General features: G+C 33.9%; 1 protein-coding gene across 13 annotated transcripts in view; it reads left to right on the top strand.

Moving 5' to 3' along the window:
- LOC117327453 (CUGBP Elav-like family member 2) overlaps positions 1-17,202 on the top strand; it is an 87,374-nt gene that overhangs the window by 11,341 nt on the left and 58,831 nt on the right. For all 13 annotated transcript variants that reach the window (XM_033884446.1, XM_033884444.1, XM_033884434.1 and 10 more), the window contains exons 2-3: positions 2,089-2,261; positions 12,237-12,319. In XM_033884446.1, coding sequence (XP_033740337.1) covers positions 2,089-2,261; positions 12,237-12,319 — 256 coding nt within the window. The remainder of the gene's footprint in view (positions 1-2,088; positions 2,262-12,236; positions 12,320-17,202) is intronic.

Here is a 17,202-nt window from a genome sequence, read left to right as displayed (position 1 = left end):
TGTGGCTGTGGTGGAATATATGTACAATGTTTTCATTCATGTACCATTAACTTACTCCTTCTTTACAAAATCCATCCACTCCTTCTTCACATGTTAAATGGCCTGTTTGCATTCCTTGGACATAATTCTGCAACCAAGCCTTTGTAATGATCTGCAGATATATTTAGCCCTCCCACAGCTTCTCCACTGCAGTAGGTATGTCTGGTAGAGATTTTTTCTCTGGGATCCATTATTGGAGCCATGTATGAAGATTATGTAGATGGTTAGCTTAGCTTTTGTATTCTGATAAGCTGTTTTGAAGGTTTTTCCTTTAAAATTAAAGGAAGAGACTTAACAGATGTTAAGATTTTGTTACACAGAAAAGAAACATCTGCTTGAATTGTTTCAGTGTCTGCAATAAAATTCACTGTCTAGAAAGTTGCTTTGATTTCAAGACAAACATTTTATATCTATATATTATGTTATTTCAGGTCCAAAACAGACCTGTTTTGATCCAATGATCAGATAAATTCTGCTGTTAAGCTTCCATTGCTAAATGGATCAAAGGTTGGATGGGTAGAAATTGTTAATGTTTAGTTATGGGCAGAGTACTAGCTGCCAATCTTATTTAGTTTAAATACATTGAAAACATTTAATTAAGAGTCGTTTTCAAGAAAAGACACCAGAGATGACAGATGATATATACCAATTAAAGCCACCTAGCTAGGAAACAAAAAATTGGCAAATGTTAAAAGTTGAGTGCATACATGAAAACCTGTAGCTATGTTATGTGTTCTGATACAGCTCCAATAGTGATAAACAAGTATCACTGATTTGAAAGTCTAAACAAGGTGTGGTGTACCAGGTATGTAGAGTTGGATGGAGAGATGGGGCTGGGCTCAGGTGTTGTCAGAGATTAAGTTTCACAGGAGAAACAAAAACCTTGCTCTCCAGCTGATTCCATTTATGAAAGATCCTAGCATTGGTTTCTCTGGATCTACTGCAGGATCAGGTCCATGCTAAGGCCTCCTAGTGCTTTCTGCTTCACAGGAATTCCCTTAACCTTTTGACTGGAATGGCCAGAGACCTTCTTTGTGCACCTGTGGGTTGGTTGGGGGTAATCAGTCAAGTGTGGACTGATTTGAGTATGTTTCTATGATCAATATTTACCAATGGTGCTGTACATGCTGATGGTATTTATAGAAACCTGTTAGGTCTGAGTAAAGAAGAAAAACCTCTCGGGGGCTAAGTATGGCTTGTAGATCTATTTCATTTTAGGCTTTGAAAGAATTTCAAAACTAGGAAAACATAGGTTTAGCTTGTAGAATTATAAAATCTTATGGTTGTTGTAATCAAATTTCAGTTTTGAACAACCTTTTGTGTTATAGAATCCATATTCATAGTTAATTTGTACTTTGAGGAATTTTGTTCCGAAGGGACAACTTCTGTATGATTTGAAACGAAAATGGAAAGTAAATGTTATACTTCTAATTTGATTGAAAATTAAAAAAAACCACTATAAAACTGATAATTAGATGTTATTAATTAGAAATACAAGGATTCCAAAGGTTTTGATAGTAACTTCATGTCATTAAAAGTGTTAATTATAATATCTTTTTTCTTAAATGGGTTGGACATCAGTTCAAAGTAAAGTCAGTTCAGGATTATTGTATTTTATTGTGTTGACGTTTAGGCAAGTTTAACATTACCATGGTAAATTAGCTGTTTACAAAAAAGCATCTTGAAACCCCTACAATTTCTAGCAAATGATTGTCTAGAAAATGCAATCAATATATATATTGTGTTTCTCAACAATTGCCATATTTTAAAAATATTGATTAACTTGTAATTGAATTTTTTTTTTTACACACAGCATGATGAAGTTCTATGTAATTTTTTCCTCAACACATTAATATAGTGTTAATATGGACCTGTTTATATGAAGATTCTTCGTCTCTTCATCACAGTTTTAACATAAGTATTTAATGTACACATTTTTGTAGGATGGTTTATCACTTACTATTTTTTTGAACATTATTCATGATTATTGTTTGAGAAACAATTTGTTGTACATAATTTTAAATTCCAATTCGATTTTTTTCCTTTCAGAACCATGAATTCTCAGCCTCAAAAAACGGAACCAGATCCAGATGCCATCAAGATGTTTGTTGGTCAGATTCCCAGGTCAATGGACGAATCTGATCTCAAGAAAATGTTTGAAGAGTTTGGTCCAGTATTTCAGTTAAATGTTTTGAGGGATAAAGGAACTGGACAGAGCAAAGGTAATTTGGAACACAATTTTGAATAATGATCAGAAAACTTGATAACTGGGACTCTCTAAGTAATACCAACTCAATATAGGGCCTGCTGTCAGATCATCCATCTTGATCTGGTTATTCCAGAAAACAAAAATTATTTTAGAAAATCATGTTTTGTCACCCATTAAAATGGAAACTTGCTAATTTTTTTCATTTCCCACAAGTTTCCAACAAGGGTTTGCTGTAGGTGGATCGTATCTTTACAGTTGTCTTGAACCTACTCTCTGAAGGTCACCAGTATAAAACCTGTACATGTATACATATAAAAGCTAACTGTTTTGGTTCCCAACACAGGCAGTTCATTGTACCTCTATATAAGGTCACCTGCCCATAAAGACCACTTTTTAGACAGACTTTGCAGTAATTCTTTCCATATGATTTCTTTAAAGTATGCATAGTTATAATATTGTATGTATTAAAGCTTGTTTATGATGAAAAGTTGCTTTGGCCTTAATTTGAAATTTTGATTAATGTATTCACATGTTTCATAATGCTAACATAAAAAGAGATGATGTAAATATATGAGAAGGAATGAATATTATAAACGTCCTTATACATGACCGTGAGTGATATTAGCATACAAGTCTGACTCATAGTTGTTAGACTTCTGATAAGTAATACTCAAATTGTGTAAATGGATTTCTGAAGTACGCTGAATCTACTTCATTAAATAGGAAACATTTTTCAAGGCTATAATTTCAATTTGTTGATACAATGATTTTGCAATTAAAAAAAGAAATGTAATTTAAGTCTTTTTACTTTGTGATACTCAGTATGAGGTTTGAAATTTGATCTATTTCAAGGCTACAGATTGAGTGTTAACTTTGGTTGGTATGTCTTTTCTGAGTCTTTTATGAAACTCTAGAAATCAAAGATTGATGTTTTTGTAGCTCTCTGGAGTTCAAAATGATGTCATAGAAATATACTGGATAGGCAATAGAGAACCTTACTGCATTCACCTCACACGATGATGTCGTCGTTTCTAGCTTAATACCGGTCTGCATATATATGGTTACCATGTTCAAAAACCTGTAAAATGCAGACAAAGCAGAAATTCATGATGTTCGCTTAAATTTTTTTTTTTTTTTACCCTATTGAAATTAATAAATCATGAAGCTGGTTTGCAATACACACCAGTATACCTATATTATTGCTGTATGTTTAATATTAGGAAGGAGTAACTAATTTGATCGAGATATTTTTTACTGGCCCCTCGCTCTCTCAGAAATATCAAAATTACAGATCGAAATTATAATTTTGAGCTCTTAGACATCTGCCTGACTCTAGATGTTTCAAACATGGGGGAGAAACATTAGAATTCAGCCATGCAATTATTTGCAAAATCTTAGGGGCTGGTAGCCAGTCTAGGAGATATAGATGTGGAAGGTAGTTTTGAATGGTTTCCGGTTGAATACATACATGATAAGAAGAAAAAATATCTGATAAATAGTTCCAAAACAATTTGGTAGTTGACACTTGGACAGGTGTTGGATCCATCAAGTTGTAAATTTTAATGATATTCTACATGCATGTGTAAATGTATGTATTCAGACAAGTTAAATGAAAATGTGTTTCCCTAGCAGCTTGTTACAAATGAAGAACACTTTCAGTAGGCTCAGATATCAATGCAGGGAAGAGGAATTCTATAAGGAATTGTATAATGCATCAGGTAGTCTACGTTAGGAGGAGACATTTTCATTAGCAGCCAAATTGGTATAACTCAAATGGATTGCCTTTTCTCTAATTAAATACTTCCTACTTAAAGTCTGAAAACCTATACTAATGTAATAGCAACAGATAGGTAAAGGGTTTGAGAAATGAGGTGTACACCTTCACATTAGCCTAAGACACTTCTACTTTGAATATGTCTGTTTTCTCAGGGGAATACCACTTTGTGCTACTGGACCCATGTAAAGTACAAATACATTATCTAGGGTTGCTTCAGACATCTAAACGAGGCAAAGTCTTTGTCTAGCTTTATTTATGAGAGTCATTGCTCCAGAGAGGTGTATGAATTAGTATGTGCATAAATATTTAAAAAAGACCCACTCCAATCTTCGTATATAAATTTATTAGGCCAAACAAAAACAATTTTGTGGTTTTGTAGTTACTGCATCTTAACATTTTTGCTAATTTTAGACAACTTATGTAATTTTTGACATGCAACTTGTTAGGTTTTAGGCTAATTTTAGACAAATGGGGTTATTTTTGAACCCTGAATCATTAAATCATTTAAATTCGAGGTAGTGGTCAAATTTTGCAATAACAAAACTTTTGCCAATCTATAGCGAAAACAATTTTGATCGGGCTCTTTATTTAAAAAAAAAATTGTTTTGCTTTGTATCTTATTTCTCTCTGCTATAATGCATAGAAGCCTGAATATATGTTGTTGGTATATGTCAGCACATTACTACAGAAAACCTGGACATGTTTTACAAAATTGAATAGATGAAGCAGAAAAATGAGCAGAGGAAAGGACTTGTTATACAAACAGGCATGATCCAGTATCCTTTGATGTAACAGTGTGTGTAGAATTTTAATCGAACCGATAGCAACAAGAAGCACAGGTAAATTTATCACATAGTGGACAGGTATATAGAAAATGATGGTTTAAAGACCACTGTAGAAAGGCTAACGTAACAGTTTTGCCTTTATCCTGACAACCAGCACCCATGTTAATCCCCGGCCTTTGTGATCAGCTTGTGTATGATTTTACCTGATTAGATCATAGTGTTAAATTTGACATAGGCATAATGCCAGATTCATTTGTGTAAATATGGGTCACCTAAACCTTTAGCGAATCCGATTTGAACTTAAATCTGGTCTCAATTGGTATATATGGCAAATTGTAAGGAATATTACAGCTTTAGTTAATGCTTATCCTGGTTTGATATGTCTGATGGAACATAGATAGGTTGAACTACTTTTACTTGTTTAGCTATGGTGAAGGATACATTTTTGTAATACTTCATGGTTTGAAAAGGTTTATGTGAAAAGGTGAAAATTTATGTGTGATAATAGTAATAAAATAAACTGTAGTATGAGCAAATAACACATTTTACTACCTGTTTATGTAATAGGAGTGGGAAAATGCACGGCCAGACCGGAGTTCGAACCCGGGACCTCCGAACACTAGCCGGATGCTCTACCGATTGAGCTACCTGGTCGCCGATGATCGACCCGGTCCAGTTCCGCTACACTCTTCCCTCCTATTTTTTAAGTCTTCGCCCCCGAAGACTTCACAACTCACAACCCAGGTTCGGGTATCCCCTTGTCAAGTATTCACCTCACTTGAAACAAGGTTTGGTCACATGCACCAAATGTAATAGGAGTGGAAAAATGCACGGCCAGACCGGGGTTTGAACCCGGGACCTCCGAACACTAGCCGGATGCTACCTGGTCGCCGATGATCGACCTGGTCCAGTTCCGCTACATTTATATATATATATATATATATATATATGTCAAGTAGTAATAACGACAGTACAGACAAGTAAATTGTCAAATTTTCGAGGCAATCCGCCCCTTTATCAAGACACAGGTAAATTACATACGATCACATATAGACATAGAACATGGAACAGTTACACAAATATAGTAGGTATAAACAACAAAAAGTATCATAATGTTGTAAAAATGATCCCCCTCGGCCGATACTAAATTCGCCGAGGGCCTATTATGATTAATAAGGAAACATCTTTGGTGGTGTACAGACGCTAAAAGTAAATGAATGAATGAATGAATGAACAAATAAATAAGTAAATAGATAAATAATATAACTTAAAGGTTTAACAGAAAAGCATTGCGGGTCGATTCTATGTGATGGCAGCGCGTGTTGTGTCATATATATATATAATAGAGATAGCTCTACAATAATAGTATGCTGTTGGGGTCAGAAAACTTGTTGATATAAAAAGTAATGCATAACAAACACATTGCTTTAGTAACTCAGTAGAGTACATACAGCATTACCCAGTTGTATGTGTAGTGATGTGTAATCAGGTGACATTAATAACAATATATTCAGGTATAAATTATAAAGTGTACTACACTAAAAATGCAAAAATTATATTTAAGTCATATTTTCAAGCTTACAATTTACTCTTGATGATAAAACATACTTAGCACTGTTAAGCATGCTTTGGTGAAGAGACTTTGTTTAATGAACGATCTTGACCAAATTTTAGGGTCACACAAGACAAAAAAAAAATATCTGAGGCATATAAGCCCAGAAATGTGTCATTTTCCCCACCAACTTGGGATCAGAAACCTTCAGGAAAGAGAGGTCTATTATTATAATGGTGTTTAGGTTAGGACAAGATTTAGGTTCCTTTCCTTGACCCGTATTAATTGGTACATCGTTTATCAACAGTGTCATTCTCCTGTGTCACTGACTTTTAGACAGCCATTTTACTACAACTTAAGGCTACGCATTTGTGACCTGCTATAGATGTTTTCTGTTTTAGAGAATGTCTCCTGTGAGATTTTATTCACACCTAATAGCAATCTAATGAAGCTATGTATCCTCTAAGTTAACAGAGCAACGAAAGGAAAGGGAAGCAGAGATACTCATTGAGATTAGGAAGTTACAGGATTTGCTTCTAGAACATGGCTGTATGCTTCAAATAATTTGTATCATGGTCAGTAATGCAGTATCTAGGCTGACGATGCTGAATTATACAGATCTTAGACTGGCATCCCTGCAAATACAGTACCTAGACTTACTATGGTCAGAAATACATGGCTCTAAGGTCATAACTATGTTGATAGTAAATACAGTACTAGACTGATGCACTTCAGAAGCCAAACTATAATGAGTCTGGATCTATGAGTTTGACCTATACTAAAAATTACTTTACCACACAAGGTGGAGAAAGGTCACCCCAGGGTTCCTTGCTCAGTTATTTACATCAAATAAACACCCCATGGTGGGGGTATTCACTCTTGTTGATCAAGAATATTTCGGTTTTATTTTCTGTTTACAACTGCCTTTTGTACTTCTTCGTGTACCTAGAATTGTGGAGAATTTGGGCTTGCAAGTTTTGTAATTACCTTTTATACTTCTCAGTAATCACCATGCTTACAAGTTTTGTTTGTAAAAAATTCTGTCCTAAGTTCTCATTCTGTTTAATAAAATTGAGTGAACAAGAAGTGGATTGTATGATAAGGTGTAAATAGGAACAGATGTCAGTTGTTGAGGGTAATATGCACGATATGAAATAATTGATTGTGATATTGATTCTTTATTGCGGCCAGTATTGTGTTGATTAATACAATTCCCACCTCTTATAATCCTTATCTTGGGCCTTCCACTGCTATACTGCCCAGTAAAAACCCCTCTCACTACCAGTATTATGCCATAAAATTCAAGAGTAAAGCAGCCATAGCTTTTAGCTTTATGAGCAGTGCATGCAGTTACATTTGATCCCAGTAGACTTTGTCATTCAGGCTACAGAATAATCACAATCAAATTACGATCAACTAACTAGAATCCTCTTGGAAATACAAATAACCACCATATTTTCTGTTTTTGTCCAAACATTTGTACCTTGGCTAACTTGAAAGTAGGTTTAATTTAGAAATAGCTCCAGTTCAGATGACCGAATACTAGTACTAAGTGTACTTAACAGGATCTACTTTCAGTAGTCTCATTTCACACAATAGAAGTAAGTGATAACTTCCTTCCCCTGCTATGAATTCAAGACACATTTTGTCTATCAGATTGTACACATTTTTTAAGCATTCTCAAATACTATTGTAATGCCCTCCTTTTCCTGAAAAGACAATTGTAGGAAATTTGGTCAATGATTTCCTTCACTGTCACATGGCCCATTATAAAGAGAGCATTGTCTACTCTGTATCCTACGTTTAAGATAACACACAGACATGTTGACCTCTCCCTATGTGGTTTTCTAGTAGACGAAACGATTTGTTTACAGAAACATGTTTGACCTTGAATGAATTTTATGCAGCGTGGAAGGTTTTGAACAGATTGATATTAAAGCGACTGTGACTGTAAAAGTCAATGGTGGAAAGTGTTATCAATCAGGCATAATATTTAAAAATAAGTCTATAAGTGAAGGCTTTCCCTTAACTGTGAAAATAAAAAGTGTCTAACCTTTTTTATAAACATCTAAATAATATAAAGCAATGATATCACAATTTGGTAGGTCCTGCAAGAATGCATACCGTATATGTTATTGCTCGAAGGCAGAATACTGGACATACAAATCACACCCACCTGACTATTGGTTTTGTCCGTGTAGTAGCATTCTTTCCAAACATTTACAGAGGTAAACAGTGGTTTAAAACTTGTAAACAGATATTTACAGAACATTTGTTACAAGCGGTCGAGTGGCACAGTGGTAATTCACTTTTCTTTCATCTAGACGGCCAGGGCTTGATTCCCTGATCGGACCTGTAAAGGTATTGGGTCACCTGGCCGACCATGTGGGTTTTCCACAGGTACTACAGTTTCTTCCCACAGGAAAACCCCTTTCACGCTTCCATCCGGGCCAACAAGCGTGATTAAAGTTGATATAATTTGTTTTCGCAAATGTTGTAAAATAAAGAAAGTGCATTTTTTATCACTATTTCTTAAGACCCATTTCACTATTCATAAGAAATCACCATTTAAGAAGTATGAAATCTACATATATATATATATATATATAGCCACTTTGAATTTGAAGAAAAGTACACATTAAAATAAGTCTTAGTTTAAGTGCAGAAATGCAGAAATTTATTACAATGCATCAAGACAAATATTGAAACAACTAGAAATGTTGTTTTTTAATTGCAACCATTTGCAGCATGTATTGTAACGATGTTTGTCTAGGAACATATACATATATGCATCGTCTACTTTATAGCGACATATTCCAGAATGCTGTTTTCAGGGAAAGTAAAGAGCTGAGATGAAAAATCTTTACTTCAATCAATTGCCATTACTATTAAATGCATGTATGTGTCATTGCTAGAAATTGTAATCCCAATGCAATTCTTGTGTTAAATTGGGAAACTTTGGGAAAGCATGCCAATGGAACATAAAAAACAAACCTTGTTCTAGACCTATTTGTCTGCAACGCATAGCTATTACTTTACAAATGGAAAAAAAATCTCCACCTGATAGAAACGGGTTCTTGAATGGCAGTAGAAAATAGTTACAGTCGTAACTTTATTTCAACCCTATGCATTACAACTGTGGTGTAATCAATAGAGAAGGATAAAGGTACTTTTGTTGTAACCTCTAAAATTTCCTTTCTTTGAAAAGTGCAAATATTTGTACTGTTTTCTACATAGAGTAATTAAGTGTTTACTACTATCCTATGGTAATTAGCAGACATGTCATCTTTTAATTCAATTACAAAGAACGGTTAATTAGACTATAGAATTGTTCAATAGGCATTAGAATTTTACTTTATATTATGTGAACTATCTTGTATTAAAATGAACAAGCTTGTTGCAAAAGATGCAAGGGTGACAGTGTCTTACATGAGCTGATGCCTTGTAGGGCCCTGTTTTTGCTGTAAATTTGAACAAGTAGCTTCGTAAGAGGTGATCAACCTACCAGTTAAATTTGGGATAGGCAGGCCATAGTGTCCGGTATCCTACCCTCTGAATATGATCCTCACAAATATAAAAAAGAAGATATTTATCAGTTGTGTCCCTCACCCAAACCTTATCACCAGTATCTATATCTAGTCCTACAGTGAGGCCTTGCTGAGAGCTCACCTGTCAGGAGAGGATTGGACGCCCTGCTCCTTCGTCATGTGTAATAAACTGATTGATGTCTTATATTCACCAGTGTTCATGACCGGAATATTTCGGATAGATTGACTCAAACTAATAACTCTGGTTTTTGTGTGACATTATGTATTTTGTTGGGTGAAAGACCCAAGACCAATCTTCTGAAGCAATCTCTTCTGATCTGTTCATCGCCATGTACCTATTGGTCCATAAGTTGAATATGTTTGGTAACAGATATTAAATAGATCAAGGAAATATTTATCACAAATAAATAAATCACTAGTCATGTATCTGATATTTGGATAAGCCTATTTTGTTGCCAAAATGTGTTTATAACACCATTCTAAGGTGTTAGATTACATGTTGAGAAGTTATGGTCTGACATGTGTTGAAATTAGCTGTCAGTTGTAAATGATCCTCTAAAAGCTTACATCTTCAGATTGAAGATGTTATATATATGAAAAACTGGGGAAATTGAGTATTTCGAGCAATTTTCATGAGATGTCAAACTTTTTACATTCGAATTTTGTAAAGAGCTAAAGTGATTCTACTCCTAGATTGATGAGGATCTGATAGTTTTTTTTATATCATTTAGTTGTAAATGGAATTATAATGAATTATAAAACTAGAAACATGCTGTAAAAATAAAACAAACTCATAAAATATACATTAAATAAACTTCTATAATTTCCCCTATCAGTTTTGTTGTGATCACATTCTTATTCAACTAACCGACATGTCATATCTAAGCTATTCATCAAAGCTGGCTATTTATCAAAACCTGTTTGACTGTTTCATATGAAAATATATTACCATATTTCTTTGTTAATATATCAGTATTTTTATTCAAACCTTTAAATTATGGCATGATTTTAAACAAAATGCATCTTTAGTATATGATGCATGGAAAATGCCGATAGTTATGACATAGCTATATTGATGTAAAGGCAGTAATTTGTCCCGATCAGGTCCAATATTTACATAAAATTGAAATCGTCTAACCTCTCACAGTAAAAGACTGAATCATCTATTGACTAGTTGTAAGTTGATTTAAGATTGCATTGTGTAATATATCAACAGATATGGGATCCAGAGCTATAAAGTATATCATTATTATTATTTTTTATTCAGATAAAAAATGGAAGATTTTCCTAAAATTACCCCTACCCTATTTTATAGTTTATTGTAATGCTGATGAAAATCTGATAGATGTGACCATCAACAATAGAAAGTAGATCTAAGTACTCAGAGTGTTTCATCCTTGTACATTTTAATGTTTACATAAAACAGGATCTCGTCCAGCCTGCTAGAAACTTGTCAGACAGGATATTTCTATGTAGCATGAATTCCTGTCGTTATTGTATAGCAAAGCAACCTGTATCATTGAACACCGACCCATTCAATACTTTTTCCTGCTCTAATAAACACAAACAAGGAAAGTGTTTGTCTAAGGTGAAAGTTCATACTGAGTGATGTAGAAATGTTCTACAAGGGTTTACCCTATTGTATTCTCAGAAGATTATAGGTTTCCAGGTGTAATACAGAGGTCTGGTACAGTTGTAAATACTGTTATTAATCAGTTGAGGATTTTAGTACAGTATAGCTATATATAGAGCATTTTGGACAATATAGTAACGAGGTGAATAATTCCAACTTCACATTTTAGCTAGTTTATTGGTTGTGGAATGAGCCATAGAATGATTAAAATAAACATACAAAAAAGTATATATGAAATTGTATTGAAAATTGGTTAGTGAATTTTTGTAGGCATGGACAAATAATGAATATTTTTGGCCTGAAAAAATAATCAGCATTCGTTTTTCATCATTTGAAAATCTTGGTTGGTATGCAGGAGAATAGTTTCAGTTTTGTTATTAAAGTTTTATTATAAACTTGTATAGACTATGAAAGAGGATATTGGCTTTAAAACATCCAAGCTTGGTTGTCAAATATCAAAAAACCAGAAACAATTTATTTTCTTGGTCTTTTGATTTGATATACTAGAATGTAAAATTCATGAGACTGTTTATAGTGTTAGCTAGGATAGACAATTATGTTTATCAGCTGTCTGAATGTGTAAGATTTTCATTTCAGGAAATTTCAACTTTACTGACGTCATAATGTCTTACCATAGTTAAACAAACTGATACTTGATTGAAATATTAATGCCAGCTTTATTGTTTGTTTCAGGATGTTGTTTCGTCACATTTTTCACAAGAAAAGCAGCATTAGATGCTCAGAATGCTTTACACAATATCAAAACAATGGCAGGGGTAAGTTTTTGTGTTCTGTCTTATCATCATACTGTATTTATCCTCAAAGAGCTGTGGGCTATCAATCAAAACTAAAACAGATCCTTTTCTACAGATGACCACAGATAGAAGTCCAAGCTGTGATTTCTATTGTCAGTCCCAAATTTTACTTTTGATCATTACTGTAAGATGTGCAAGCTGTGATCTTTTACAATCAATACTCCTCATAAAAAAACTCTTGTAGGTGTACCTTCGATGACTGGACAATTGGAAATCTGCATAAAAAAGGAAATCAATTGAAAATTTCATTTCTAGAAGTTTTAACAAGTGTTGTTACCAAACAAACCAAATTTGTTTGATTTTAGTTAATTTAGACCCAAATTCTTACGAGTGTACATCCTATAAAGTGAACAGGTACATGCTTTAATTAATGCTTTCAGAGTTTTTTTCGCTGATTTGGGATAGGATTTTTTTTTCTCATTTTGGGAAGAAGATTGGTGAATTGAGATAAAAATTTCGGGAGTAAACTACAAATTTTTGGAATTTGTCTTTAATATGAAATAATCTTAATTCGGAATGGAGCCCATTAACGGCCCCAAAAAGCCCCCAGAAAAAGCCCTGGAGCCTTTCTACTGAGATCAGTACTCGTGAAGCTCAGTAGAAAATCAAAGAACTTAGCTGTTCTTCTCATGATTTCAAACAAGTAGAGCATCTGGAAAGTCTGAACCTAATTCATATTAGGATTCCAACCCTAATCTTCAGCTTTATTGGAGCTTACTACTTGCTGATGGCTGCTTGGTCTTAGCTTAAATCTTCTTACTTCACAGAAAATTACCTACCTTCCATTGATTATGACTGGTGAGAGATTACCTCTTATAAATTCTAGACTAGAGAATGATTCATCTTTGTAATACAAGATTTTGTTTGTAACATATGTTGGTATAGAAATAGAAATATTGCTTGCAGGAGCCCGAGAGAGTCCAGTTTTCTGTAAAGTTCAACATATGTTAAATTGACACAGATCTATAAACTTATTATTATATAAGTTATTAAAACAGATACACTTGCACTTACTTTGTTAATTTGCTGAATATCTGTGATATACTTGAAGTGAAAGTAAACTTCTGTATAAAAAAGTTGATTATCTTCATTGTTCCTGTTCCACTTGCCTCAATCACCTTCTGCAATCGATGGCCCCTAGGTTAGCCACCCAGTAGTAGTAAGGTAGCGCCACCAGAAATATTAGTGGAAGGAAGTTGATATTAAAGAACCTATCTAGGTCAGCCTACGCCATTTTTCTAAGCCCAAAGTGGCAATGAGTTATTATCTTAATTATCTAAGCAGAAAATGAGAGCGTGAGGGGATTTGATTATACCTGGACCTGTTTGTGGAACTCCAGGCTTCCTTGGTGGATATCATATAGATGGAGAAATGATTATTGCATGTCTGTGGAATCAATAGGTCTTAATTTAGCCAGGGGATAGAACTGTCATACCACCTCATAAATTCAGATTGTTGGGGATAAATGTTGCATATCTTGTCTGATACTGTCAGTGCTAGAAAAGCTTGTTGGTGGAACCGGTTGGTAAAGCAGCTGATAATGATGACAGAATTGATTTCAAATCATCCAGACTGCCATCATGTTTTCTTGCTCAGAAATATGATGGGAAACATATTGATGGAATAAAATCATTTTTATTTATGGCTTTTGTAAGTTGAAACTTGATGTTATTGGCAGAGAACCATACCATTGTCGGTGGCCAAAGAATATACAAAAATGAACAATGTCTTTTTGTAATAAAAATATTGAAATATTATTTCAGATTATCCTAACAATATAACATTAAATGTCCAAAAAGAGATTTAAAATATTTGTCTGCATAATATTTTAAAAATCTGAGTCATTAGCTGCCATGTTGAACATGCTATTTTGTAGCTAATAATACATCATCATTGGGATTTTTATTTACTGAATTGAAGATCTTTCTTGATTGAAATGCAATCTTTACAATTATTAGCAAAAAGTAAATAATTACATGCCTTGGGAAATCAAGATGAGGACAGGTTTATATAAGCAATATAGTCAAAAAAAAAAGAAGACTTTAAATGTCATATTGAAAATCTCCTGTGATGACAATTGTCTAGACAATGGATTTACTTTACTTTCGAGGCTTAGTACAGGGGAGGGATGAAAGGATAAATTTCTGTACTGTTACCAAGACGAAAGTACACCAATACACCTCAAGGCAAAATATGGTCATGATTATTATAATTCATTAATGGTGGAGCTTTTAAAATTATTCTTGACTATAAATTATCTAGGTACACAAGATGGGATGCTCCCTGTCATAAGTTTGAAAATTAATATTCTATGGACAATTTGACTTTCCTATAATAACATTGCCCATCAGCAACTCCTAAGATTTGAATTAGTATTGTGACTCCATTTTCATGGATAGGTAGACTTGTAGAATTTCTTTTTATTACAAAGATTTATAGAGCAATATTAGAAATAAAGTATCATGGGACAATTTCATACTCTTATTGTCAAGACAGTTTTCAGTATGACAAACTACAGGAGCTTCATTCTGTGTTCATATTCAAATTTTATATTTTATTTTTTTCAGTTATATATATATTATATTCTTGTCTTCAGAATTTATTAAAAGCAGATTTGATTTTTTCTCTCTCTAAAATTTCATTAAAAATGTAGTCAAATAGTTCGCAAACTAATTTTTCTGGTCATGGTTTGCTGAAATATGATATGCTGTTTTTACATTTGGTATTCAAATGATATTGATAGCCAAAATAATTCCTTAAATGGAAATCGTAGAAATGTTATTTTTTTAGGAAGATTATAAATATTCATTTAAATGGAAGTAAAGGAGCTGTGTAAATGTTTTGTAATAAGGAGAACAGGTATAGAAATTTGAGTGTCGTTTATTAGAGAGAAGATGACAAGCTCTCCTGCTTTGGAGGTGAACCATAACTTACGATTACATAGACATGCGTAATGAGGCTGAAGCATACAGATTACTACCATTACAGTAGTTTGCCGATACATTTGCGCGATCTGATGTTGAAGAACCATGAAATAAACTTGTATTGGTTAGATCCTTATCACAGCTTGTGGAAACCTGTTTATGTAAACTGTTGCGTGTATTGAAAAAACACACACAAGCTGGGGGAAAAATACTGGTGTAAAAAGAAAACCCTTCATTTGTGATGATTAGAATAGCAGGCACTATAATCATTGCTTGTTAACTCAGTTGGGGGATACAAGAAGGATGTATCCTTAGCAGTACTCTGCCATGGCAGGGAACAAATTGTTTATGACAATTCTACCAGACATCTGGCAGGATTTGACAATATCGGTGCAATCTCTCCTATTGTACTGTATGACATTGCTAAATGTGATAGCAGCAAAGAATAATAGAATTACCTTTGATAGCGTAAATGTTTGGGGATGTAATCTGTATTGCCATTGTCATAAGCCATAGTTCATTGTTCTTCATCAGCTATTTTCGATATTCTATTCCATAGTTTATTCTTCTTCATCAGCTATTTCCAATCTTCTATTCCGCAGTTTATTTCTCTTCATTAGCTATTTTCAATCTTCTATTCTGCAGTTTATTCTTCGCCAGTTATTTTCAATTATTGTTTCCACATTTTTTTCTTCACCAGCTTTATTTTCAATGTTCTATTCCACTTATTCTCTTTCATTGTCTATTTAGATTACAATCTTCTGTTCTTTGCCTATTCCTCTTCACTGGCTGTTTTCTTTATTTTAACTCTTTTAGTACACATTTCTCATGTTCTTATGAGGGAGATAAATGCTTCCATTGGGTGACCTTGGCAGCAATGCTTGGTCCTTTCCATTGGAAGATTGGGAAAAGCTCATTTATATATATATATTTCAATAAACTATCGTTCACTGTTGATATGTATGAAATGATGTGAAATGTCGAGGTCTCTTATGAAGGCTATTCAGACGATAGGTTGATCCGAGTCTGTATATATCTGCCAGGGTTATTTGACATTTACATTGATTTAACATTCCCTATTCTCCCTCAAATAACATCATGATTTCTTCTGCACTCTAAAACTGGCCTGTTAATATTACCTGGGTTCTTATTACCCTTGTGACGTTTACAGATCGTGTACTATTGATTTCCTGGCATCTGGTAACCAATAAGTCACACAATTGCCCTATCCCTAATGGCTCCTGTTGAGGCTGCCAAGCTCTGGCGACACAGACTTGAGTGCTGCTGTTTGTTTTTGTTCAGGAAGGAAGTACTAGAATAGGGGAGCAAAATGTTATTGCATCATCTGTGATTACACCAGGGCACAGATTGGAGAGGGTCTGAATCTTGATGCCAACATTCGTAATTAAACGACTGACAAGTTTTATAAGATGACTAGACTGTTCCCTTAGAAGTAACTAACTTTGGGTGAGATTTTTATGGAGTGTATTAATTGAATGTGTTTTCCAAGAACTGATTTCCGGCTTGACTTTACACACCATTGTGTAAAAGAAATCTTCACCAGGCTATAGTTACCTTCATTGGAAGATCCTGTTGCGCCAGTAAATGTTTTGAAATTAAAATCCTACTAAGATTTATTGCCTTGAATCGTCAAAAATTTGTTTTGCAAGAAATGTTGGAATATCTGTTTCAGGAAATCTCGGCCAATAGCTGGAATAGATGTAGGTTGATTATATTGTGTGGACAGGTCATATGTCAACCAGATTGCTGCAGTAATGGCAGGAGGCTTATTTTCTGTAACAGAATGATTGATGATGGGACATTTTGCTCTAAAAGACAAATCCACAAAGAATAAGTCCATCAATACTACATCCTGTAGCTTGTGGCATTCGACCTTTGAAATGCTTTTGATTTTCTGTA

This window comes from Pecten maximus, chromosome 5 (assembly GCF_902652985.1).
Source record: "Pecten maximus chromosome 5, xPecMax1.1, whole genome shotgun sequence".
In the NCBI taxonomy this organism is placed as follows: Eukaryota; Metazoa; Mollusca; class Bivalvia; order Pectinida; family Pectinidae; genus Pecten; species Pecten maximus.
Note: the sequence above shows the minus strand (reverse complement) of the source record. Positions and strands in the feature narration are given on the sequence as shown.